At 40.6% G+C, this 27,526-nt stretch overlaps 1 protein-coding gene and 1 long non-coding RNA gene across 3 annotated transcripts in view; one reads left to right on the forward strand and one right to left on the reverse strand.

Annotated features, from left to right (window-relative positions):
* The window catches only part of CACUL1 (CDK2 associated cullin domain 1), a 43,290-nt gene extending 27,548 nt beyond the window's left edge, over positions 1-15,742 (forward strand). For both annotated transcript variants that reach the window (XM_053983794.1, XM_053983795.1), the window contains 4 exons: positions 7,411-7,500; positions 9,900-10,038; positions 12,183-12,226; positions 12,694-15,742. In XM_053983794.1, coding sequence (XP_053839769.1) covers positions 7,411-7,500; positions 9,900-10,038; positions 12,183-12,226; positions 12,694-12,734 — 314 coding nt within the window. In that variant the 3' untranslated portion in view covers positions 12,735-15,742. The remainder of the gene's footprint in view (positions 1-7,410; positions 7,501-9,899; positions 10,039-12,182; positions 12,227-12,693) is intronic.
* Positions 15,743-24,885: 9,143 nt separating this feature from the next.
* Positions 24,886-26,145, reverse strand: LOC128811020 (uncharacterized). The gene is made up of 2 exons (XR_008438202.1): positions 25,977-26,145; positions 24,886-25,418 (listed from the first exon to the last, which is right to left on the reverse strand). It is a non-coding gene; the product is annotated as an uncharacterized LOC128811020 (long non-coding RNA).
* Between the last annotated feature and the right edge of the window lie 1,381 nt (positions 26,146-27,526).

The raw sequence follows: 27,526 nt of genomic DNA on the forward strand, positions 1-27,526 counted from the left end.
TTGAAAGAGCAAAGTGCTGGTACAGATCATTCAGTACAAGTTGGTTCTTCCCAAAAAAACATCTGCCTGCTGTACTGTACTTTCGTACACTAGTTATTCAACTGGGTATTCAAGTGAACTTTATCAGAAGGAAAATAGCTTTGTGCTGCACTTCTGATTTTGTTCTTGTTGGCTGGGGTAATTACAGAATTAGGCGCTGAAGCCTGAGCACACAGAGTGGTTACTGTGTGTGGATTCTAAAGGCATATGGGCAGTTGCAGAGTGTAAGTCTTTATGTCAATGCCTGTGTGAGATCAGAGCTAAAACCCAGTGTAAAAATACATCACATATGTTTGCCAAAGTAGAAGTTTTTCTCATGGGCTCCAAGAAAAAGTTCTTTGAAAAAAGTCAGGAGGAGGGAGACCACTCACAGCATGCTTCATTATGTTTTCAGTTTCTCATTAGTTACAGAGGAAGTCTTTTCTCTGAAGATTTTTACATATGACAGCTTTGTTTCTTTCTAGTTAGGTCACTTGGATTTAGATGAGGGGAAGAGATCTTTTTGTTCCATATTCTTTATTTTTTTGGTTGGAGGTGTATTAAAGTTCAATAGAAGGGTTGTTTATGTTGGAAAAGCTTTTTTCTTTATAAAAACAGGAAAGATATTTCCAATGCATTGATGCTTTCTATAAAGTACCAGAAAAGCTAACTCGAACATTATCGGCTCTTCAACAATGAAATTGTCCAGCTTTTTGATTCAACAGGTAGAAATGCAATGCAGAATTCTAGAGAATGAATCTATTTATATCTGTTAGAGGCTGATGAATGGAGCAGGGAGGATGTTGCCTGTGCAGGGACTCTCCTGCTGCTGTGCAGTGCCTCAGTTGGGGGTGTTTGTTGCTCTGCAGGCACCCAGCCCTACATATTTAGCAGCTGTATTTTGCTGTGCTGACCTCCCAAAGCCTATTGATGCCAGTGCAGCAAGGGATCCTCCTCATCTCTTCAGCTGTGTGCTGCTTTGACAGAATGCCTTTCATTAGTAAGTGCCATATCCAGCTTTTGTTTGTGAACACAGAACTCTGTTTGAGAGGAGCAGTGCAAAAGGCTGAGACAAGGACTGTGATTGATGCCAAGTGACTCTACAGCTACAACAGAGACCACAGGGTTTGTTTTGATGTGTGCTGCGTTTTTTATTCACTCCCCTTGCCTCGCCCTTTGGCACAGATAGACAAGAAAAAGATGGATTGAATTGACGTTCACCCTCTTTGCGGTAGCATTTCTTCCCTCCCCCTCAATTTTGACACCTGTCTCAAACAATCTGCACATGAGAAGCAACCTGTTACTGCCTTGATGCACAAACTGCAGAGAAAACACCTGACAAGGAGAGAAAACACACTCAAGGTGTCTCAGCTTCTTGAAGAGAGCATTGCCCCCAGCCTTTCTGTATGCTGCTGACATTGAAGAAGTTCTTTGTGCTTCACATGTAATGACTGTTTCATAAGGAAAATGATCTTGTTCTTGAACGTCTGTCCTGAGCTGGTTTTGACAGCAGTGCCTGGAGCATCATTATAGGTTTGGTGCAGCATAACCACAGGCTTTTATCTGAAAGGTTTGGGCCCTGTAGGAAGAGCTGAGGGTTTCATTGCATGGTTTAGGCTATGTCTGCATCAATAAGTGGGGTGGTGTAAAGGGAGCAGAATATGAAACCCCTTCCTGTTTCTGTTGAGGACACAGTGCTGACCTTTCCCTGCTTTTTGGAGAGTATTATTTCCTCCTTGTTCATGTCTGCTCCTTTGGACAGAGTGCCAGGGAGTAGCAGTTTGAGCACATCTGGTTTAATCTTGCCCAAAAGGAATTTAAGTAATATGCTCCAAGACAGCTCAGTCATACCAGCCAAGGAGCAGCAGTGTGGGGATGATCAGTGAATTTGTTTCAAAATCACATTTCTAATCTCAACTAAAGCTTTAATATAGAAACTGCCCTCAGGAGTTCAAAATCATTATTCTTTTTGGTTTGGGATTCAGAGTGACTACTGTGATGACAGAAGCAATGTGTTTTAAAAATGTCTTTTTTCATTACTGAGACCCTTTCCTTCGGCAATATACTGGATGTTACTCAGCCTCTAGACACTGCTTTGCTTTCTCCTAAAACTCTGAAAAGTTAGTATGAGAAGAAAATCTGCACTACTCTACTCTGCCATGTTCATAAACTGTATTTCTTGCTTTTAAGTTTAAGAATGAGACAGAAAAAAGGGGAGTTTTCTTTAAAAAATATTTTAAAAGGCAGAATTACTGGCCTGTGGAGTGACTCTGTCCTTAGAATTAGCATCAGAATATGTGTCAGAATAGGTAAAATGAAATGAGGTTTCTTCCTCAGGACCTTAAAAATGAAGAAAGCCTAGTGGAAGACTAGGAGAAAATTAAAACCAATTAATACCAGTAGGTTTGTGCCAGACTAAATCAGGGAATTCTGTTAGAATTCCTCTGAAGCTAAAAGCTTATGTACTCTTTTCCCCAGCTATAAAGTTGTTGAAGTTCCAGCTTCTGACAGTAATTGGTTTGGGGGGCAAGAGGGTTCTGTAGCATAAAAAGTCCTTTATTTGAGATGTAGGGAAGGGATTAAATTATTCTAAAGCAAAAATAATTTTAGAAGAATTTTATGCATCTACAGGATTGTGAATTTCAGTATTTAATTTCGAACTTACTTTATGTTGGCAAATAGTTTAATCACTTCAAATTTCCAATTCTAACCAGATTCTAAATAATGTTTTCCTTCTTCTCCTTCCTTCTTTCCTTCCAAATATTGATAGTGAAAATCAACTGCAGTATTGTTCCACTTCTTTTCCAGCCCGTGGGGAGTGTGCTGGGATGCTACTATTGCAGGAAACTCAACCATTCCTTCAAAACTCTTGTCACATTCATGTCACCCTTTTCTTAGACCTCAGCAGACACCTTTACACTCTGCAAGACTAACTAAGAGAGCTTTTGTAGCTGTTAATGTTTTATACCCTCTGTGCTCTGTACATCTGATGGAATAATCAATATTTACAAGCTCAGCAGTTCAAGGGGGCCATCACTAATACTGAAGTCCCAGCTGTAATTTGACAGCTAAGGACTAAGTAATTGTGTTGTAACAATACTGGAAGCAGTCTGGGTTGTTACCAAGTATTGTAGAACACATTCGTATTCTTTAAATAACAATCTACATGCAAATTTTGGCTCGGAACTAAACCTTTCGTGCAAGAACTCTAGGGCATTTAAAAAACTTGCAGCCACGTTTCTTATTTTCCTTGTTTCATCTTGGCTGAGTTGCAGCACCTCAAATTAAGTTGGAGAATACAGTCTAAGGTAATGACCACCATGGTTAATCTAGCTCCTTGGCAAAGAAATAGGAATAATATTCCAATTTCAATAAGACATCATAAAATTATAAATGTGAAAATGCCACCCTATTTTCCAATTAAACAAGTCCAAAAGCATATATCTCTACATTTATAGCTTTGTTTTTCATATTTATTCTTTTTACAGCACTGAATATTTTCCCTGTGATTAAGACTCGGAATTTTTATTTTGTAGCACTTTTACTATGTACTTAATAAAGCTTTTGGTCTATGTAATGAACATTTTTAAAGTAAGCAGTAGCTTTATTAAAGGCCTCATGGCAAATGCATAGTAATAAAATTTTTATGGGTTTTTTTTCTGATCTACAGTTTAATTCATTACAAACTTACAACCAATTTAAGTTGGTAAAAATTTATTTTTAACTCTGTTTAAAGGAAGATAAAACCCCAGGATCATGAGGAGTTTGATATAACTGCAAATGTGAGGGTTAAGCCAAAGAGAGTCAGTTTTCATTCAAAAGGCTTTTGAAGTTCTAGATCAGTAATTAACATGGAGGAACTGAAGAAGTGAAAAGGTAATATATGATCAAGTTTCATCAGACAATTTAATAATAAAATAGGCAGCAGGTAGAAAAAAAAAAAAAAAACAAACAAACCAAAAATGCCAAATAACAACAATAAAAAACAAACACAAAAACCTGACCAACCTACAGAAAACCACAACCCAAAATGGCAACAACAAAAACTTTCAGCTGCATTTTGGCTGGCAGCTGTGGCAGTTCCCCCTCCCTGTTTAATTGCTTTTGGCATTGGGGTTCAATCCAGTGCTTTGCATGGACTGGGCTAAAGGAACCATCTTTGAGGTGAATGGGATTTTATCACAGTGAGGTGGAAATGTTTCTGTGGTCAGATGGACCCTGAACAATTTGGCTGAAGGAAAGGTAATTTATCCTACTACAGATTTGACTCCATGGGATCTGCAGATCCTCCCAAGAAGGAAGAAATGCTGTGCACTTATGTAAGGGCTCAATTCCCTGGAAGCATTGAAGTTGTCACTCTGCACAATAATACAGACATGGCATACACAGTGGAATTATAAAAAGCAGAGTTTGTACAGCAGGACAAAGATCTCCAGCATCTGTTTATGTTAAGCAATGGGTTCTGCTGGTGTTGGAGACTGGAGAGCAGCAGCTGACTAATGCCAGGGTGTGGAAGCTGTTGGGGTTGCTTTTAGTGGGAATATGGTTTCTATTTTTTTTTAAGGTGCATTGTTGAGTAGTTACAACTTTGAACACATCTGCCTAAGTCATACTTAGGTATGATTTGTTAAAATAGCTTACTTAGAAATTCTGTTTGATTACTACAAAGGGAGGAAAAAAGCCCTTGTATTAATATGCAAAATTTCACTTTTCTGCCAGAAAACTTGCATCTTCAGCAAGTAAAAGAAATCTATTTTCAAGGGAATGTTGAAGGATAGAAAATGCTTTTTAGAACAGCTAAACCCTAGTTTCTGCAAGTCAGTCTTGAATTACAAACAAGTGAATTTCAACTTGTTGAGATATCATCTGCTACTCCTGGAATTACTGGGCTTCTGGATCTTGCCCCAAGTGCTTCACTGTAATTAGGAAGTAGCTTAAATGTTCATCAAGGGCCATGGTTCTCCCGTGCTACTGTGCAGTACTGGGGTAACTTGGTTACTGCAGAGCATCTGAAGTGTTGCACATTCATACCTCACTTATTCCAATACTGTTCATTCACTGTTTCTCAGGAATCCTTGAGGCCATTTTGGGTATTGTGTTCAAGAACATTTCAAAGCATTTTGTATCTTTCTGCATTTAATACTTTTCATCATGGGAACCCACACTTCTCTTCTTTGATTCTGTCAGGAGTTATTTTCCAGACTCTTTCCAGGTTAATTAACTGGTTTACATGTTAGTTACTTAGTCTGTAGAATGTGGTATTAATTTGTGAGAGCTGTGGAGGTAGTCATGGTGCCATTGCCACTCTCATTCAGATGAGGTTCAGTTTTATTTTGCCTCTCCCTCCTCTATCTTTGTAAATGCTGCAGGTGCAGTTCTGGGTAGAAGGAGTCTGTGCAACTTCTGTGTTGTAGACTGACCAATTATTCTAATAAAGCAAGAGTCAAAGCCTTAGTATTTGTTAGTCTTTTGTAAGATTGTAAAATAACAACAGAGGTAATTTCAGCATGTTTGGCAGAGCCAGACATGCTAAAATTTCTATTCTTTGAGTGAGCCTCTCAAGAAGTAATACAGGGTTGAATGAATGTCTGTTTGTTTTATTACAAAACTGAAAATGAATTCGTGTGCAAAGAAGTTTTACATCTTTGCATCTTAATTTACAACTTTAAATTTAAATTTACATTGAGATCTTTTGGTTCTATCCAGAGAGGAGTCTTGTTTGCTCTTAGGGAAATCATTCTGAAAACAAAAGTCCTATTCATTTTTCAAGGCTTGATGTCCAGCTTTTGGACAAGCTGGGTTAGTTCATACTGTATGGCTTATTGAACACGATGTTCTTTAATTTTCTTTATTAAGAATCAGGAAATATATGCTATTACTTTGTTATCTTGTTGAACATGATGCTGCCATGTTTGTATTTATTGACTGTAAATCAGGAGTAAGTGATTTAAATCTGCATTGTAGCAGGTGATGTGTGCATTTGCAGAAAGCAAGATAAGAAATGTTAATTTCTGAAGCTGCAATCAAGTAATGAGTATTTTTTGTTTTAAATAATTTGTTTTGCCTAATTCAGTGTCTACCTATGAAGAAAAAATTCACAGTTCTTTGGTTACTTTGCAAATCTATTGGTGATGCTTAGGCTGAAGTGGCTGCAGTCTAATTAAAGATATAAATATTTATATATGCACACACATTGTTTGGATTGTGCATTGCTGTCACATTATAAAGCACTATGCCCATTTTAATTCTATGATTTCCAGCTTTCTTGGCTGCCAAGAGGCTGTTTGACAAACCTTTAGGAAAGGGGCTGTAAATATGTCATTACAGAACAAATCACAGGCTCTCATACCCTCAAGGCTTCTGCTGAAATGAGCAAGCACTTTTAACACGGCTCTTTGTAAAACAAATTCATCTATAACAGTTAAATATAACAACTTTGATTACTTGAAGGTTAAAAAAAAGTACTTTGTTTTCATTTCCCTATGACATGAGCCACTTAAATAGTTTCAGAAAGAGAAGAAAAAACGTGCTACTGAAGATTTTTCTTTCTATTTAAGTGTTCTAGTGGCAGATGCTGAAGCCAGAACTGGAGATGCTCTGAAGCTTAAAAAGCAGAGCTTCTCCAATGTAAGCCCAAGAGACATGTCCCTTGGGTAGAATTGTAAGAGTCATTTCTCCTCCTGTGGTGGGCACAGAAAGGTGCTCAACTGCTTGGTAGAGAAATAAAAATCAAGATGACGCAGTTGTTTTACACTTTCTTAATTTCCTTCTTTTGTGTGTGTGTGTGTTTTTGTAATTCAGATGTATGTACAAAGCTCATATAAATACAAATAAGGATAAAATCCTGTACATTATAACATAAGCAGTAAATGTGCTATTGCCAGGTTTTCCCTCAAGAGGAAGGTGCAATTATTAACTTGTGTTTAAAAGAACAACTTTTCTTCTGGGACATTTGTAATTTTTGCACTACAAATGCATAGACTTTGAATCCATCTTAGTTTTGTGTGCACGATTCTAAATGCTGTAAAGTAAGGATCTGTGGATCTTCAAGTGTTTGACACACTTGGTATGAGTTTGCTTCAGTTCTGTGTCTGAATACTTAAAGCTATCTCCTGCTTGGTTTTGCTGAACCTCTGCTACCTCCAATGGATGAAAAAGAAATTATTACGTATTTTCACTATACATAATTTGAGCAGGATGCTTCTATCTAAAGGTGATGTTTTATTACTCTTGAGAATAAGTTGAGATCAGATATGTGGCTGTTTTAATTTTGAGGACATCAGATGCCAAAAAAAGCACGATTATTGTATTTTTTAATTTAAAAAAATCTTATGTGTAAAAGCCTGTATTTCTTGGTTGGAAAAGTTGCTGATTGTGTTAATTTTGTTTCAGCTTTACTTTTGGAAGCTCAGTCAACACCGTTTCAAATAACTCCTTCAACCATGGCAAATATTGTGAAAGGCCTGTATACACTACGACCAGGTAAAAAGGAAAAATGTTTGTACTGATCTCATCCTGTGATTGTCATTTGTTTGCCAAAATGTGTCTTCTCTCTAACTAATGCACAGTTAGCAGTCAAAGCCTGTTGTGTTTTGTGCATCTAATGCTCAGTTCCACCCTGGTTCTTGTTGCCCTATCTGTCACCTGGGTAAGGTACCATGTGAATACCAAATGCTTAAAAAAAAAAAACATACCAAAAAACCAAAAATCCCAGCCCTCTGTTCATAGACAAAGGGAAGATGCATTCCTTCTCTGTAGAAATAAGGAAAGAAGGATGTTAATGGGTCATTCATGGTGGAAATTTAGAAATGGTGGAAGTTGTATTGAGAGTCACTCTTCAAACAATCAGTTGTTTGGCATGAGGTGAATGACTGTTTCTTTTATGAAGCCATTGTTTTGTAGGTATTATTTCATGGAAGAGCTTAATTTGACTTGTGAATATTTTGTGACATCTTATGCTACAACAATTATCTTGAAAGGAAGATGGTGTTGCAGATTTTAATCAATTTTGTACGAGAATCTTCCAAGTTTTGGAGAACTGAGGAGGGCCTTACCCTGTATTTGAGAAGTTATTAGAAACAGGAAGTGTTCACAATATCCATAAATAAATGGTACCTGTTTCCCTTCCTTTTACAGTACTGACAGTTTCTTACTGTGGCGTGCCTGAGAGCATTGTTCCTCAGCTTCAGTCTATTTTTGCAGTCCCCATTTATGGAAATAGAAATGAGAATGGGAATCCTTTACCAAAAGCTTTAGTGCAATATTTAGCATGTGTAGAAACCAGGAATAAAGTGGACTCTACATGTACAAAATGCACTTTCTGTAAGCAAAGATTATTTTTACATCAGCAAAATGAACATACTTCCATCAATGCTAATTTCAGTTCTAGAAAGGGTTCAGAACTAAAGATAGGAAGGGTGTATACATAAATATAAAAGTATTGCTCTTTTGAAAACAATTCAGCGTGATTGTTCTTTGGTATTGTAGGTGATGGACTTAAGATTTCACAGTTTTCCATTTCAGGTGATCCCTGTCTTGCTGTCCACAGCACAGCAGACACTGCTTTGGGTTGGTACCATGGGACTAACCAGATTTTGAATAGTTGAAGAACCCAGGATAGACTTCTTGGTGTAAAAGGCTGTTCTTTGGTGATCCTAGTTCTTGGGGATGAATTCTGAATCAGTCAGAGCAAAGGTTCCTCTGAGACAGTGCTGCTCACTTTCCCTGTGGGATTGCTCCATTGGATGTATGGTGGGACTGGGGAGGGGGAGCAGAAATTGGGGCCAAGGGAAGGTGCTGTGGGATTAGAGCAGCCTGTGGGTGTCTGCAGTGCCATAGCTGGCAGCCAGGGGCTTTCCCTTCTCATTCTCTTCCTTTGTTTCCTCTTCAGGTTGAAAGTTCCTAACAGCTGTCACACTTCCAAATGTTGCCAGAGAAAATTCTCTTTTAATCCTAGCTCAGTACTGGGGCCAGTCCTTTTTAAAGCCTCTATCACTGCTCTGGATGAGGGGGTCGAGTGCTCCCTCAGTTAGTTTGCAGGACTGTGGGAATTCTGTAAAAACTTGTGATGTTCCTCAGTGAATTTAGAAACATCCCTTTTTTCTAAGATCAAATTTCAGGTAACTCCTACAGCCTGTGGAAAGTCTGGCTGCAGAAATAGTTGAAGGCTATTTATTTTTCTCAGAACTTCCTATACAGTTGCTGTAAACCCAATTTTCATCCCTTGCTTAGTCTTAAAGCCTTGAAGCAGCTTCAAGGTAAATTGTCTTGCTCCTGTAAAACAGTGTTTAGTGTAGTGAAATCTAAATCACATTTCTGTCCTGAAGCTGAACTAGTACAGCTTAGACTTATATTATGAACATTAAAAAAGTGTTTGTCTGAGCTTTGGAAGATCAGTGAGAGAAAGGCATGAATTCCTTTGAAGTGGGGATGGAGGAGTAGGGTTGTATGATACTGTGCCTTTTAGAAGTAAGGCTCAGGGAGAGAAGGGTACATTTTGGGGATAAATTTCCTGGAGTACAGTGTTAGAATCATTATCTAATTGTCCAAGTGAGTTTGCTGATCATCAGTTGCCTGTCCTTAAGAGTGTCCAGGGACTCAGCAGGTTCTTGGAGATGCAGCAAGAACTGAATTTCAATTTGATGATGAGGTTGAGAAAAATAGTAATTCTTGTATCTACATGTAAACATCTGATTTCAACAGTATCATTATTTGTTCAGCTTTAAGGCATGGTTTCTGTGGATTTGGAGTTTTTTTTCCTTTTTTTTTTTTAATTCAAGATCCTAATATGTATTCAAAATAAAGTTACATTTGTCAAACAGTAAAAATGTCACAAAATATCTCTTCCATGTATTTTGTTATTGCTTTCTCTCTTCTTACAGAATGGGTACAGATGGCACCAGCTTTATTTTCTAAATTCATCCCAAATATTCTACCCCCTGCTGTGGAATCTGAGCTTCATGAATATGCTGCTCAAGACCAGAAACTTCAAAGAGAGCTTATTCAGAATGGATTTACCAGGTAATAATTATTAATCTTTAGTGGTGATTGTGCAGGACAGTGCTGAAATGATAAAAACCTAAAAATACTGAAGAAATAATTTAAGAGTTAATGCAGAACCTTCACAATTCAGTATCTGAAATATGCCCTTATTTTCAATGTCTTTTGAGCACTAACAGCCCTGCAGATGGTACCTAAAAAGTAGATGACTGTAAGGCTTAACATTTTTTGATCTGGTTGATTGCAGTTCATGCATCTCTTGGTTTTGGTTGTGCTTCTACTGCATGATCATGCTTTTGTTCAAGTTCAACCTTTACTTTGGCTGTTTATTTTCTATAAGCTCTCTTTCAGTTGTGGTGCTTCTGAAAATTTAGTTAGTTTTCTCCTTACTCCACTTTCACAATTATTTATACAGGAAAAGTGTTTATTTTAAATAGACATTTCCTATCTGAATATTGAATTGGGGAGGGGGAAAAGGGAGAGGAACAAACAGTAAAAGACACAGCAGAAAATGTTCATACTGTAAATTGTTCCCTATGGGCTGTGCCTGTTACTCTGTGCTGTTCTATTTTTCTGCCCAGACAAAGGCACAGCACTTTTCACCATTTCTGCAGTACTCTCAAAATGTAAGATCAGGCTGGGGAAGCCTCGTGCTCTACTCCCAAGAGGTTCATTTCTTCATAAGGAGAAAACACCTTCATTTTTCCTGTTACCTGTGCAATGCTGAGAGTCTGGCCCTGTAGTTTGAACACCCACTAGATATGGGTATGTTTAGTGTTAGGTGTATTTCTGGATTTCATACCCAATGGTTTTCCTCAAAGGTCATCTCTCTCTTCAGAGCTTGGTAAATTATTGAGTGCAGAGCTGTACCATTGACCCAAATGCAAATGATGTGGTGCAAACCTTGTAAAGGCTGGCTGTTGAGGAAAAGAATTTTTTGAGAGATAAGCATAAAAGTAAAACCATGAGACCCTGGGCTGAGAAAAGCAGTGCATTTGGCCCAAGAAATAGAAGTGTGAGACTTTGTAACTGAGTAGGCATATAATGCTGACAAAAGAATGTAATGTACAGAACAAAACAGAAAAGGGAACAATTTGGTGTTGTCAAACTTTCAATCTTACTAATTCTGTAGGTGGCTGATAATAGTTCTGCTTACAAATGCATTTCACCAGTTTCACACTGCTTAGACAACTAAACGTAACATTTCAAGTACCAACAGTCTATATCCACAAAACCAACTGGTTTGAAAAATGTTTTTCTTTAGTTACCTGAAAATGAGAGACTTGGCTGTGAAGTTCTTTGGCTGGTTCTGTAAGGATGAGAGACTGTATGAAAGGCTGGGAAGGGTAATAAGGGACACTGACCATTGCAAGGCAAAATGCATTTCAAAAAACCAGTTGGTTTTGTGGATATAGACTGTTAGTACTTGAAATGTCACGTTTGGTTCTCTAAGCAGTGTGAAACTGGTGAAATGCATTTGTAAGCAGAACTATTATCAGCCACCTACAGAATTACTAAGATTGAAAGCAATAACCATGAGGAACACAGCACAGTGAGGTGTATTCAGCAGCAGTAATTGCACATCAGCTTCTAGTTGAAGAACAACAGCTTATCAACACCATGAAGTGCTAAAATCTTCTGCTTAAAGAGCAAGTGTTGTCAGCTCAGACTTGCTTAGAGTCAGACTTGCTTAGAGTCTGTAAATGCCAAGACTTGCTTAGATTCAGGAGCATCTTTTCAGACTGAGAGATACAGAGTTTTTTCACATAGTTCTATAAAGTTTGGTTGAGGAGTTCAAACTGAGGAAGACAATTTTATGCATGTTTTAAGCTCCAACTGCATATGAACGTTTTTTCCTCGTCTTCATTTTGTAAAAAATTATCCTATGAGATCAAGCCTACTGTGTGTAGCAAAAGGATGAGCTAATTAAATCTTACACTTTCAGTAAATTCAGATTCCTGCAGTAGTAGTATTGTTGCTATGTTTGCTTTTTTTTTTTTTTTTTCTTAAATCTCTAGAAGCTGCTGATTGTGTTAAGGTGTTTCACTGTTGTTTTGAAAATCACAGGATGATTGGGTTGGTAGGGATCTTTGAAGGTCCAGAGGAGCAGGGACATCTTTAATTGAGGTTATCCTGAAAACATCTTTCTTTACCTTCTCCCGCAGAGGTGACCAGTCACGCAAGAGAGCTGGAGAAGAGTTAGCTTACAGTAAGTTCAGATCCAGCCCTGCCCTCACAGCTTGGGCAGACAAGTCCTGGTGGAATTCTGGGTTCTCAGGGTGGGGAGGTGTCAGAGGCTGCATCTCCACATGGAACAGCTGTCTGCAATGTAACCTTTGCCATGCCAAGAAATGATACAAACTGCTTGGATGTGGAGCCGCTGGGGAATGGTATTTGTTCTGGTACTGTTGATAACTTCTGCTCATTTTATTTTATTATTACTTTCTGCTCTTACCCCCAACTTTCCTCATGTACTTTCAGCTGAGTATGTTCACTTTATTCCCTACCATAAAATGTCCGTTTTATGATGAATTCTTATTGTAGGCTGAAATGACTGAATGGACATCTATGTGTGAATGTTTTGCAGACACTGCTGTGTTTTGGGGGAAGGCTGGCAAGGGACGTAATGTGAAAGTTTAACGTGAGGGAATTTCTCAACTTCTTCTTTAATTTCAGATGGCTCGTCAGCTTGTGCAAGCTCCAGGGGATACAGATAGTGAATATACTGGATCAGCTTCTATTCCTAGCCAGAACAGACACTGGAGGAGCACAGGTGATATCTGGAGCCTCCTTTGGCAACTGCTGATATTCAAGCTCTGACACAAACTATGCCTCAAAGAAGAGTTTTGGACTTTCTTCTTTATATATTAAAATGTCAGTTGCTGCTACAGTTGGAATGACTTTGAAAGACAAATTCCTTGGTCTGGTCTATCAACAAGCTCTTCTGTGACCTTTGTGAGGAATGCACCTTGAAAAACAATCCTTTCAAAGTGGGAATGGGCAGCCAAAATCAGCAGCTTCCAAAAGCATTAGAACGGAAGAATCCTTTTTGCACTCTTTTCTTAATATTAAGGACGTTCTTAAAACTAGTTAACATGTCAGTGTATTAGATTTTAAACTTCAAGTTATTTTCTGGAGCTTCTACTTAAATAATAAGAATAAAATTTCATTATTTTGCAGTATTTGTTTGTTAGTTTAAAACCTGTCACCTTTCAAGAGTTGGTCCCATATAAATGTATCTTCTGTCAGGGAGTTTTGAATTCCAGATTTTTCTTTTATCTCTTTTTTTTGTTGTTTGGTATTTTGAAATCTGTTTTCCTATGTGTTTGTACTCTGTGCCTTCAGCTTGTGCACTTTGCAACTTTATAGACCATATTTTGTTACTGCAAAATGTGTTCTTGAGGAAAAACTTGATGTGAACAAACATGCTGCAAAGTTGCACTTTTCTCTTGCATTAATAGGAAGTGAAAATAAGGAGGAAGGAAGAAAAGTTGAACCTGTCACCATCACTAATAGTGACTTGGAAGATTGTCCCCAGTTATTTTTCACGTGTATTAGTGTTTAATGCAGGGACCAACTCTTGTAGAATCTCCCTCACTGATATTTCATTGGCCTCAGGAGTTGGACTGGATGATCCTTGTCCCTTCCAGCTCAGATTATTCTGTGATTCCATAATTGCAGTAGATGAAGATGAGAATTCCAGACTGAACAAAAGACCAGGATATGGTTTATGTTGTGCTCTGTAAGAACATTGTGGGCAAAACTCTCCAGTCTGGTAGCTCTGCAAAGTGCATCTCCATCAGCACAAGATTTGCACTGGGCTGAGCAACGGTACCTATCCAACATCACTCTGTGGCTCCTGTGCCATTTCTCCTGCTGGGGGGATGTGATGGAGCTGTGACAGTGGATGTAGTCAGAGTCAGGGATTTCAGGAGTGATACCAAGTGTGCATGTGCCCATCTGCCTCCTGCCTCCAGTTTTGTGTCCTGGAGATCCAGCTGAGCCCATCTCCAGGGGATCTGGGCCTAGGGGCTAATTCTGCTCATTGTGATGTGGGTTTTAGTCAGCAGTATGGCTAATGCAGCTCTTTCATGAGGGGAGAAACATACTTGAAAAAGCAGTTTTATTACAGGGTTTGGGTTTTTTTTTTTTTTTCATTACTATGGATTTATTTTTTAACAGTTTTAGTTATGAAGAGAAGTAGGTTGGTAATATAAAACAATCTTTCTGAAATGAAATAAAAGTTTGTTCAGTTTTGTCTGGCACAACTCTTATGCCTGTTTTAAAAAACAAGACAAAATACCAACACAACTCCTTTCATGCTTGTATGGGTTCATTAAAAAGTGCAAGAAAAAAAGAAAAAAATAGATGCGGCAGGGACAAAGTTTCTTTTTGTTTTGTATCCAGGCTTTGTGTCAGAGGATTTAATTCCATCAGTGTCTCACCAGCCACTTTGGCAATGTGGTTTGGTTGGAGGGTGGGGAGGAGAAATGAGTTTGACACTGCTGGGATTGACAGAATCAAATATGATTTTCCTGTGTCTTTCTTTGCATATTTGCAAAGCCTCTTTAAGTCTGAGGAAGTGTTTCTTTTCCAAGTAAGACCTAATACTTCAGTATTTTCTGTTCAATGTAGAACAATTCCAGCAATCTGAGCTCATCCCCAGTGGTGTAAACCAAGCCTCTCTGAAAGGGATTTTCAGGTGCTGGTAGTTCCTGCTTCAACTTTGCTACCAGCTACTTAAGTTGGAGCAGAATTAGATAAAATCAGGGGGTTTGAAAATTTTGTTGAAGTGTGCTGTGGAGAAGTTAATGAAGGCTAATAAGGAACAAAAATAATTTGCCATCTTCCTGGCTTTTAAAGTTTTGGCTTTAAACAAAAATAAAACCTCTGATAGTGTCCTTAGCTTTAAAAATCACTGCTGAAATGGCAATATTCTTGAGTTAAGAATAGATGCATTAACCTAATTTGGTTAAATTTGTTTACAACTTCATTGCCATCCTGGTTCACACAGTACAGTAACCAAGCTCTGCCATCTCTGTCAAGTGATCACAGTTTTTCTCTGGTCTTAATGTGGTTTTACTGGTTCAGGTTTGTAAATTACATGTGCTTTTGCTTCATGTCTAAGGCAAGGGTTTAACATTCCTTTTCCACTGCATTATGTTTGGGACACAAACTCCTAGAGTGACAATTCCATCAAAAGGTAAAGCATTCCTGTCAGTGTGGTCCACTGTGTATGCACTGAGTAGGGCTTGGATGCTTCTAGTCCTGTTTAGCATTGTCACCACTGCCCCCATGCCTGAGGAATCTGTTTGTTAAGCACTGTATTATGTTGTAAATTTGGCATTACAATTCCTGTATGTTTTGGCATTATTTACATAATGCTGAAATGTTATTTATCTGTTGAAGACATTATCATTGTGATTTAGCATGGAACAGAATACAGGATGCTATACTAAATTATTTTGTTTCTCTGTAAACTTGCATTTTACTTACAGTCAAACTAACTCAGCCAACTTGAGCATTGGTACTGTAAAACCAGAATTACCAACAGCATGATCCTAACTTCAGTATTTAATTTAACCAAATAACTTGTGGTGAATCTGTTGCATCTGTAGCTTACTGTGTTAAGCAGTAAAGTTGGTTATACAATGGGTGTCCTTTTTATGTTGCACTGGTTCTATAGCCAAGCTTGCTACATTAAAATATTTTTAGATTAATTTCATTTCTTTATTTGAGAAGTTGAAATATTTAAATTCAGCATGCTGACTAATGGTTGGCAGTTGTTGATACATGGTTAAGATGGTCTTTGGTACAAATGATGGGGTTGGGGGTCTAACCAAGTAAGTACCCAACTCTTCTTCAGCTGCATCTCCTTCCTGCAGTTGTTGGGGAAATGTTTACAGATTAATGCATTAATGCAAATGACTCCTGTCATTTGATAGAAATGTGATCGGCCAAACTCATCCCTTTTAATTTGTCACTGACATGATTATTTACTTTCTAAAAATTACAAAAACCAAACAAAACCCCCAAGAACTACAAGGGGCATGTTTGAGTGACTGAAAAATGTTTCTCATGTACACTGTGACAACCCTAGTGAAAGGAGTATTCTGTAGAACTATGGAATAAAAAACAACCACTTGAATTTGACTCCTGTCATCAACCCAGCTCCAGCAGAGAGATAACAAAGAATTTTGGTTTGGTTTTTTTATTTTTGTGTGTTGCCTTGACATGCACAAGGTATCCAGAGGGCACTTAGTTCAGCTCACAGGGCCTTTAGGGTCGGTTGACTACAACCATCCTGGATTTAATCTGGGATAAACAAGGATCTTTTTGGTAGCTTACAAACTTCAGGTATGGGTAATCATGGCAGGTGTGAAGCAGGTGTGGACTTATTCTGGCAGGTGTCATTCCAGTAGTTACAAGCCATGGGAATTTACTTTGTAAATTTAGCACAAGTCAGTGTGATACTGGCCCAGCAAGATACTTCAATGTCCCTAGTGCCTGTTAAAAGAAAAAGGCAGGAGAATCTAAATTTCAGCCTTGTAGCACTGAAATAGAGGGGCTTTGAATGGGGACCAGAGTCACGTGTGAGGGGAAGTTGTCCCCTGTCTATCAGGAAGGACAGAAAATCAGCATTACTGCATGAGCAAAACAGGACAAACCTGCTGACTTGGCCTCAGCTGAAAACTTGACAAAGTGCTTTGAGCTTTGCTTAGAGAGAGTGAGGGAAAGGATTAAACCAATGTATCTTGATCTAACTGGAATGACTTGTTAAGGGGATTCCAAAATTCCATAGGCAATGAGTACTCAGAAATCCCTTCTGGCTGTCTCTGGGATGTTCCAGATACACTTGGTTAATGTTCTTTTTTCTGAGCTTCTGCTATCTGACCTAATTAGCACAGAACAGGAATGTTGACTTGCCTAATGATGACAACAGAATGGATTTAATAATGGCACTTATTGCCTCATTAGTATTGTTTTTCAATTAGTGCTCCTTACGAGAAACTGTTCCAGTTTCAGTCATGACCTGGGTCAGCACTGGGTTCTGTTAGAGAGCAGTGGATAATTTATTTGTTATTACTCATGGTTTGCACCATTGGCCATTTATCAGCAAACTGGATGGTTTTGTACAGAGAACAGTTCATTAATTAATATCTCAGGATGGCTGGTAGATGCTGCCCTGTGCATGAAGTACTTTGCCAGGATGAGAGCTCCTGTTCAATGATGGGATAGGTGGGATAGGTCTGAAGGCTCTGCTGAGGTGATCCTTGGGGTGAATGTCACACTGCTGTCCTGTGGAAACATCCACTGACCATGGAGTGAATTGCACTGCCAGCAAACACCCCAAATGCCTCTACACAGTCACCATGGGAGAGCTGATGGACTGTAAAACTCACCTCTTACCTCTGCAGCTGCCTGTTCCTGTGGCAGAAGTGGCTGAGCAGTGACATTCAGCCCATTTGAAACAGGTCAGGGCTTGAAATCTAAGGATTATCTATTCCTGACTCAAATTCCCTGTGTGGTCAATGTGAAACAAAAGACTTCTCCAGCAGGTACCACCCATCTGTAAATGGATGTGCTCCCAGATTTCTGGTTTGGGGTCTCAGTTACTGGCCATGGCTGCTGGTATCTGAACCCACCTCGTGGAAGGAGAACTTGGCAGACAGGACCAGTCCTACCTGTACAAGAGCAGAAGGAAAACAGGCCTGCTTGGTTCTTTTTCTTAATTACTTCTGTATTAAGTCTTTATAGAGCAGGCACCTGCTGTTCCCAGTTGCTTAGACAGTCTCAGTTGTTTCAGGTACACAGTTTGGATGTCTGTTGGAATGGATCTGAAGCAGAATTCCATCCAAGCTGTAGAATAATCATTTCCCTTAAAATGCAGAGATGCGTCATACCTGGTGATTATCCACTTGTTTTGGAAATAATCTCATTATCCTATTTGTTCCCTCAGTTACAACTTCTGAATATTCCAGTGAAATGTGCTTGCCAGTTATGGCTCTGATCTGCTTCAGAGAATGCCATAGTTACAGATATGCAGGGGAGAGACACCCATAAAGTGAAATCCTGCTTCCATACTTCTGTTTCCTGTTTCCCTCTGGGAATGTGACATGGAATGAAAAACTGGATCTCCGGTTTTTTCATGCTCTGGCATAATTATGTTTTATTATTTATTTCTTAATAATTCCCAGCATTGAATTTGCCTTTTCTTACTAACTGCTGGATATCAAGCTAACCCTTCTTACAGCTGTTACAGAGCCAAGATGCCCTTTGTGGGTAGTAGCAGCTCCTCCTTGTGAAAGCAGAATTAGGATCACGTTTTCCCAGTGCCTCTCTCTTTGTAAGTCACTGCAATCAGATGTGTTTGGAGCTCTCAGCCCCTTGCTGAGTGAAATTAAATCCTGTAGCTCTTCATAGCCAATGTTCTGCACTTCCCTTGGTGATGGCACAGGAACCTCACTCTTCACTGTTCACCTCCTTGTCAGCTTATGGTGAACACAGCAATGAGCAGGACCCCAGTGCTGTGGGAATGTGGGAATGTGATGCTGACCCCTCTCTGTTGGGAGCACATCAGTTCCTGCTGTGTAGCTTCCCAGTGGCAATTTCTTCATGTGGAAAAGCTTCTCCATTATAGGAATTGCTGGACAGACCTAAGGGTCTGAACTCTCACATCACAGGTGACAAAAGTTCAGGTGGAAATTTGTGGTGTCACATTCTGGCCCTGCTGATGAATTGGGGATTTCCTTGGGTAAAAGGAAAAAAAAAAAAAAACTTTTAGCATAATATTTCCTCTGCTCTATTTAGCAAAGAGTTTCTGCAAATCTGCTGCAAACTCTCTGAACTTGGACTGACAAGTTTATAACTTGCCAGGTCCTGTTGTCAGCTTGCCAGCACAGCTGCTCATCCTGGGAGAATCTCCTGGCACCTGAAGGTCCAAACTGAGGGACGGAGACTGAGCAGAGCAGTGCAGCAGCCCCAGTGGTTCTGGCTGAGGTCTCACATCCACACCTGCTGCTGTTTCATCCACGGGGCATTTCAATGCCTCATTGTCACACTTCTCTGATTGTTACTTTAAATAAGCCACAGTCAGTGATCTGCAAATGTCAGGAATCACCTTTGAGGCACATTTGCCAAAGCCACCGTGCCCCTCCTGAGCTCTATAATCTCTGGGCTCTGTAAGAAATCAAAATTGTGGGTTCCTGTTTCCAAATCCTGGCTGGAACGGGCATGCAGGGGCTGGGTGCATGGTGGTCCCCAAGGCCTCAGGCCTGGGCCACAGGAAGGTTTTTTATTTTAATTTCCACATGTGCTGCAGGAAGGTTTTTCATTACAGGTGTAATGGCAGTGTGTGTATGGCTCAGGGCTAACCTTCAAGGATGGGAGGTGGTTTGCCTAATAAAAGGGGAAACAAAAGATTATCCTTTGCTCTGTATTTATGTAAGTGAACAGAAAATGGCTTTAAGCTGTGAGAGAGCAGGTTAGATATAAGAAATTCTTTACTCAGGATGGAGAGGCCCTGGCACAGGGTGCCCAGAGCAGCTGTGGCTGCCCCTGGATCCCTGGAAGTGTCCAAGGCCAGACTGGACAGGGCTTGGAGCAGCCTGGGACAGTGGGAGGTGTCCCTGCCATGGCAGGGGTGACACTGGATGGGCTTTAAGGTCCCTTCCTACCCAAAGCAGTCTGTAATTCTATGAAAACACCACTCTCCCAAGGGATTTGGGGAAGAAAGGAGCAGAAAGCTTAATGAAGCTGAGCAAACTAGAAAACACTGTCCTGCCAGAGCAGCAGTGACTGCCCCTGGCTGGTTGAGGGCATTTTTTCACGAGTTCCAGAGTTTAGAGCTACGTGCTGATAAAAGTGTTCTGAGGAGAGTGGGATTGCCCAGCCTGGCTGGGAGCTGTGTGCTGGGGAGGGCAGGGTGTCACTGTGCCACCAAATGGTGCTTGTGCTCCTTTAGCCATTCCCAGGGTGGGACAAACCACGCTGAAACTGATTTAGCTGCTTTGCTGTTGGTTGTATATAAAGTATTTCAAGAGCTCTATTGATTTTTAAAAGCATCCTGAAAACACAATAAATTTGAAGTTAATTCCTAGGGGAGCTAATTTAACTTTCTGCTGGTTTGCATCCTCAGAGTGACTTAGTTCAAGATTGCTTTAGTCTGATGAATTCTTCTTCTGTTGAATACAAAAAGAAGCTTTGGCCATTATTATATTATTCTCTTTGTTTGTGGGCTGCATATGCATAGGAAAAAGCCCAACATGTCTGGCTGCTTTTAATTGAACCATGTGACTGATTTGATTTTTCATCAGTCAAATTAAGGCTAATAAACTGAATTTAAAGCAAAAGAAGGATATTCATACAGAAGAAATACTTCTTCTCTTGGCTAGATAAATTTCGAACCACAGGCTTGGTCCTCAATATTAATCTCTGAGAATTTTCAGAGTCACAAAGAGCTAATTTAAAAAGTCCTGGGTCATGCTGGACATGTCAACTCATGAGCAGAATGGAGGGAGCACTTCACCACTTGGGAGAGCTCATCTCTGGCCAAGAACTGATACTGTGCAAAACTTGTGTGTGCCCCAATGGGCACAATTTCAGTATTTTTTAGCTTCTTGCTGAGTTGTGTCTGAAACTTGTAACTTTTCATGTGGTTTTCACATATCGTCTCTATTTCAGCTGTCCAGTGTCTTCTGACTGGAAGATGCTGGACACCTTCAAATCTTCCCCCTAGCCCAGGGCACAGTCTGAGCTACTTTGTGTGTCTCCAAAAACAAATGCTTGGAGGAGAAAGGCAGGGACAGGACAAGACTGCTTAGTTCAGGAAGAGCAGCAATGCACCCAGACAGTCTCTTTGCCTTTTCCTGAGAAGAAACATCATGACCTGAAATCCTCTGGCTTAAGTGGTCCTGATCTGTGCTTCTGGCTGTCCAGATGTGCTCTGGACAGCCTTTACACCATGTTAGGAGCTGTCTGCATCCTTTTCTCTCCATGCTCCTGCCCTTGAGTGCTGCTCTAGAGTGGGCAGCTCATCTGCTGCAGCTGGGTGAGGCTGCAGCTGTCAAGGCAGCTTTAATCTCTCTCCTGTGTGGATGATGTACTGGCAATCCTTGAGCAATGTTGCATTTTAATTCCCCTTAATGGTTATTTGCAAAATGGATGAAAATATTGACAGCTTGATATTTCAAAACAGATTGAAATCTTAGGTACTTCTAGCGTCAACATAATTGCTTTCTCAGGAATGGGGGAATTAATTTAAATATATTTAAATTTTCTACCAGCAATTCTAGTCTGTTATTCTCTAGTTGTTGCTGTGCTGTCAGTCAGGTTCTCCTGATTTGTAGGTTCCAACATTGTATGATTTTCTCTTGCTGTCACTTTTTTTGTAGCCTACTTCAATATGTATGAAGTTGCAGATGTGTTCTCTCTGGTTTTATTCTCAAGTCATACAAACCTGTCACTTTTTCTGCCTTTCACTCTGACTCAGAGCTATCAGAAAGGCTTATTCCCACTTGGTGGAGAATTCCTGGAAGTTGAAGAGATAAAAACACTGAACTTTCAGTAACCTGCCTGATTACTGAAAGACACAGAGGGGCTCTTTGGGGACATGTGTATGCTGAAGATGGATGTGTCTGGCCAGCTGGCAGTGCTGGCCATTCCTTCAGCACGTTAGGGGTTAGTTTCACCACAGAGTAACTTCTTGTCTATATTTTAATAAGAAAATATACTTTAAGTTCCTCGAAACAATAGAACAAACCCTGCACCACAAAATGAAGTGGTGGTTGTAAAGAAAACAGAGAAAAGAGGTGACACAAACCAGTGGTGAAGGCTGCCAGGGGTACAGACAGACTGAAGCTCTGCCTCTGCTGAACTTTGCAAGGACTTCCCTGCAAAATACCAAATGCTGCAGTTTTGAGCTGAGATGTTTGTGCAGGGAAGTGCTCAGACATGTGGCTGCATCTAGTCTTGCACAAGGAAGGAAACAGCACTCAGCTGTTCTCTAAATTATGCACAAACCAAATAGGGATGTTGTGTTAAACTGGGACATGTGAAAGATCCATACAGAGTCTGCTTAGACAATAAATTACACAATTTATTAGAGTCTGCTGAGGCCTGTAACATCAGAGAGTTCATTGCAGATCATTTCCTTCACCAAGGAATGGCAAAGGAGATGCTGTGGGCTCAGTTTGCCTGCAGTGTTTTCTGAGCCTTGGTGGTGGAGGGGTGGAAAGGCTTTCCCTGAGGAAATGGCTCTGCTCACAGCTCTTGAGGGATGGCAGTACCAAAACAGCCAAAAAAACCCCACATCAGCGGCCACACAAGTGGTCAGCCTGCAATATCTGCCAAACTCAGATTGCCTGGTGCTCTTTGGGCCATTCCTTGGCCCCCACAGCCAGCACAGTGCTGCTGAGTACATGATGTAAATGCCCAGCTGCTTTGGGCAGAGGAGGCAAAATTCATCCCATCTTGTCAAGCCTCTAAGTGCATGGATAGACAGATTTTTCCATCAGATAACAGAGCTGCCTGGCCTCTGGGTAAATATAGGGAAACCTGTGGGTTCCAGTAGCAACATAATGTTACACAAAATGCCATTAGAAAGACCAGGACTTCTCTACTTGATTACTCCAGAAGGAATTGTTTTGCAAGGGGCTGTCAGACCAGTAACTTGTGTGAGGAAAAACAGGTATAGTTATTTGGGTTCCTTTCAAACTCGTAATTATGTCCTAATTGTAAGTGCTGAATGCTTTTTTGAATTGTCCATAAATTGCATTACTCTAGCATTAACATTAATTTTGATGTTAGTGAATAGCTCTGCTTAGTGGAGGTCATTGACTTACACCACGAAAAATCTCATTTTAAGGGAAGGAAAGGAGACCTTGGGACTGGAACAAAAGGTATAATGCCATAAAGTTACCTATCAAAACTCATTGGGGTTTTTCCCACAAAGATATGTATTTCCTCATGCTGAAAGACACAAAACCAGGCACGGGAGAGGATTTCTGCTGGGTGTCCTCCCTGCACCAGCTTCCTGCAGGATCGGGCAGACACCAGCCCGTGGCTCTTGGAAGTACTAGTGCTGATATCAGCATAGTAAAGAAGACCCCCTCAACTGCTTAAAAACTCTCATTTTCAGGCTCCTGAGGGGTTCCTCCATTTTTGGTGGCCATGACCATTGTTACTTTTGTGAACAGGGAGGTAACAGCTGCCGAGTGATACCAGTGACAGCCCATGTGGTGGCTGCTGCTCCTCTGCCATCCCAAAATTACCCACAAGGCTAAGAGTAGAGTTTTCTCTCTGTGGTAGGTCAAGGTATTTTATGACTGAAAGGCAGCCTATATAAAGATTTGTTCTGCAGGCATCTTTTCAAAAGAATAAAGAAAAAAGGTTAATCCTTCAGTTCCCTCCTGTATAAGATTTTTTACATGCCTCTGCCTTGGTAACCACTCACAGGAACTTTAAAACTTTCTAGTTGGATACTTAGAAATCAAGCTCAGAAATGTTCTTTTTTTGTTAGAGATTTGATTTTCATGAAGCCACTTTGATATTTATTTTTAATGAATTTATTATTTTGAATTCATTTTACCAACTCTCTGCTCATGTTGCTCTCTTGAGATGAAAAGGTGGTATAAAATGACTTGCTGCAAAATCCTAGCCTCAGTAAACTTAATGCTTTTGATTGGAAAAAAGGTGAGCAATAGAGCCTAAAGGCTTTTTGATTTGTGTTCAGAAGTTCTTGATTGATTGGTTTCTAGGGGATTACCCAGCATGAGATGGCATCTGTGCTCCAGTTTTGTTAATGAAATAGTCTAGTTTTTTATCTAAATTCCTGAAATCAAAAGTATTTATAAAACATGTTGCATTTCTGTTATTGATAAATGCACGACTTTATTTTGGACCCTTAGCTATGATCTTGCACAAACAGAGGCAGATGAGAGTCAGCAGACAGACATTTGTTTGATCAAAGACACTCTGAGCACTGCAGAGACAAGGCAGCGTGATTTCACCTGCTATTGAGCAGTGCCCCAGTGTGCACCTGAAGTGACAGCTTCAATAAACACAGAGAGTAACCAAGGGCCCTGCAGTTCTTTGAGATTCAGAAATGTGTTGGTCTGCTTTAGAGATTTTACCCTGAACAGCCATTAGTAATTTCCATGGACTGTCTTTGGGGCAAGCATTGTTCCAGTTCGGTGCTCCTTATTTTGTAGTGCTGACTACAAATTCTTCCTTTTTATTTTGGGCATTTATTTAGCATTAAGAAACTTCCTGGTCCCATGCCTCTCACTAAAGATGTTCCTTAAAAGAGTGACACAAATTACTGTTGGTTTCCCATTGGCCGTGAATTTGGACTTTTCATCAGGAACTGCCTCAAAAGCAGCGCTTGCTTTAATCAGCTCTTGTCTGGTTGTTTGGAAAGGCTTGCAAGGTTGACTGGCTTTCTCAACTTGATCTGTGCTCACAGTAATGAGGTATCGGGCTAATGAGACCGCTGCCATTACAATTACCAGCTTATTAAATCCTAATTAGGGACCCAATGCTGCCGGGTGCTGAGTGCTGGTTGTAAGCAGCTGGATGTTTTCCTGGGCCCGTTTTTGATCTCCAATTGAAGAGCAGCACTTGAAGAGCATTGAGGCTCCCTGTGCACGTATCAGGTCTGTTTCAATGCTAATAGGGTAATTGACTCTAATGATGTTGGCTGGTGTGTAATGGTCAGAGCTGCCTTTCCCTCCCCTGAGCAGCCCAGCATCCATGTCATTGTTAAATGGGCTGTGATTCACATGGCAGAAGGCTGCAGGATGCTGAAGGACAATATTTCCTATATAATGTTCTGTGGCAGGTTGTTTTCTGCACATTCATGCACTGGCAAAAGGAGTTTGCAACTTTATTGTTCATCAGTGCCAATTAAATGCAAACTCAATGTTAGCCAGACATGCTTCCTCCTGGATAAACAACTCAATTCTGTCCTCCCGAGGCTGGAGAATTTTAAATGTGCAGTGTCTCTTTTGGAATCTAATTTCCACCTGACCTTCCCACTGCCTGCTCTCTGTTCCGTGGCAGTTATTGAGCTGAGCAGGTCGTGTCAGTACAACTGCAGGGCACTTCCCAAAGTGCATTGCAGAGCATCTCTTGCCTGCCAAGGGCTGCTTGTTTTGCTGTTGTTTCTGCCAGGGAAAGATTGTATGAGTTCTTCTTGATTTTCATCTCGTGGAGATGAAGTTTTAGGCTCACCTTTGCCAGCCTGTGGAGTTCTGCTGTTCCTGGCAAGCGAGGCTTTGCAGGATGTGAAGCCTTTCAGCTCAGTCTGAAAGCAGTGGCTGCTCCCAGGTTTGGAGAGGCCTGGACACTGCTCCTTTCTCACCCATCAACCCCAAATTCTGAGCTTAGGGAGTGCCTTAAATCTGAAACATGAAGGTACAAATGTATCTTGCAACACATTCTCTGACTAGAAGCCAGGTGGATTCCTCCAGGTCTGCCAGGACTCCAGTCACGTTCTCTGTGGAAACTGCCCAGATGGCACAGAACCCACATCCTGCTTTTTACTGCTTCTTTTAGTGAGTATTGGTCAATTTGTTGTCCCTGGGAGGAAAATGCTCACTTGTATCTCAATCCCATTTCTAATTAGCAACCCTGCTAATGAAATCCCAAGAATGATGTGGACTGCTAAAAGTTGTGCCTCATCCAACCTGGCCTGGAATGTTTCAGGGATGGGGCATCCACCACCTCTCTTGTCCCCTCCTGAGCACTTGTGTAAAGGCAGCAGGGGGAAAGCTGGGCTTTAAGTACTCCAGCTTAGTCCTAGTGATCCTGTATGCTTGGCTAAGAGATTTCCTTGTTTCTGTTCTGGGGCATCTCTTTTATTTGCTCTTAAAATGAACTCGGGCTTGTGAAAGAGACTGATCCAGAAAGAATAAATTCTGAGTCTGGGGTGCCAGCCCCACACATCAGCCTGTTCTCACCTTGTTCCATGAGGAAAGTCACTGTCCCAGAGTAAAATCACTGGTCTTAGAGCCATGAGACACCAGTTGATTAAGAGAATATTTTCTATTTTTTCAAGCAGGCAGATGATGTGGGTTTTGTCTGCTTTGCTCCTAAACAAAGGAGAACACCCCGGGTGTGAAATGGGCTGAGCACTAAATGAATGAGCTGATTCTGGCAGGGCTGGGGCATGAAATTGTTACCCAGCTCTGCCCGTGGATGTCACAGCTGTCAGCTCTGCAGCTGAGGTCACAGATGGGATTGAGTACCTGGGCAATGCTGGCTCTGCTCCCCACCAGGAGCTCAGGCCCTCAATTATGTGAAATTTGGCTGTTCCTCACCTAACTCCTCTGCCACTACCCCTGAACACAGACTTTCCTCTCTGTGCTGTCTGTCTCATCAGCTTCTCACACTCTTATCTATCACCTCCAGCCATTTCTGGTGTCACATCCAGGAGCTTTTTTACATCTTCCCCACTTTCCTTAATCCCAGGCAAGCAAGGCCCTTGTAGCTGTCATCCAAGAAACACAAATTTACAGGTGTGATGAAGCCTTTTGCTGACACAGATGAACAAAACAAGTTCCTTTTTGCTGTAGAGAGAAGCAGCACCCCATCCTTAGAGCTTTTCATGGCATCCCTTTGTGGGTCACTGTGGGAATTTGAAAACTTGGACATCTACAGGAGAAGCAAAACTAAAACTCCTAACAAAAAGGCCAAAAGAAAGAAGTTTATAATGTTTGTATCTGGGGTGCTGTTGTTCATCCAGGAGTTTTAAAGAAATGTCTGGAGTCTTCCAATACAGTCCTGGGTTTAGTGATTAGACCCAGAAGAAATGATCAGCTGGATTTTGAAACCTTCAGCCTCATGGAGACTTGTACTTATTTGTGTTGCTCTGAATCCCAGAAAAAAAGCTGAGGAGTCAGTGTTAGGCAGTGCACAAAGCTCCGGAAGATGTGAATCTCTGATATCAATCTCTTAATTACAGCGGTTGAATTTCCTGAAACCTTTATTCTCTGACATAACTTCATTGAAAGATCCTGGTTGCAATTAACCTTTAAATGCTTAGGCAATTGCAAGGACTGCTGAATCCCTTAATGCATTAAGAGATTAGGGATGCCTTTCGATGGCAGGAATTCAGTTTCTGGGCTGTCTGGAAATGGGTCATTTCCATTGTCTCTCCTCTATTTAGATGTTGTGCTGTAGCAGCTCCTTTGTTAGCATTCATTTCCCCCAGGTCTGCACTGTCACACCTTCATCCGAGCCCTCGGGCTTCTTGCTGCAGCCAAGGTAAAACCATCTAAAGTCAAGGCAAAACCATCTAAAGTCGTGCCTAAGTGCCTGCTGTTCAGGACAGGTTTCAGGAAAATCGGTGGGCTTTGTTTTTTATTGTTGGCAAGTGTTTCTCTGCAAAGACAGACTCCAGAATCCCAAAAGGGCGCTGGACCACAGACAGCTGAGGGTGCTGCATCCCTGCCCTGTGAACAGCAGGTGCTGCAGACCTCACCTGTACCATGCCTAAAAATTCTTAAAA

Source organism: Vidua macroura, chromosome 8 (genome assembly GCF_024509145.1).
Source record: "Vidua macroura isolate BioBank_ID:100142 chromosome 8, ASM2450914v1, whole genome shotgun sequence".
Lineage (NCBI taxonomy): Eukaryota > Metazoa > Chordata > Aves > Passeriformes > Viduidae > Vidua > Vidua macroura.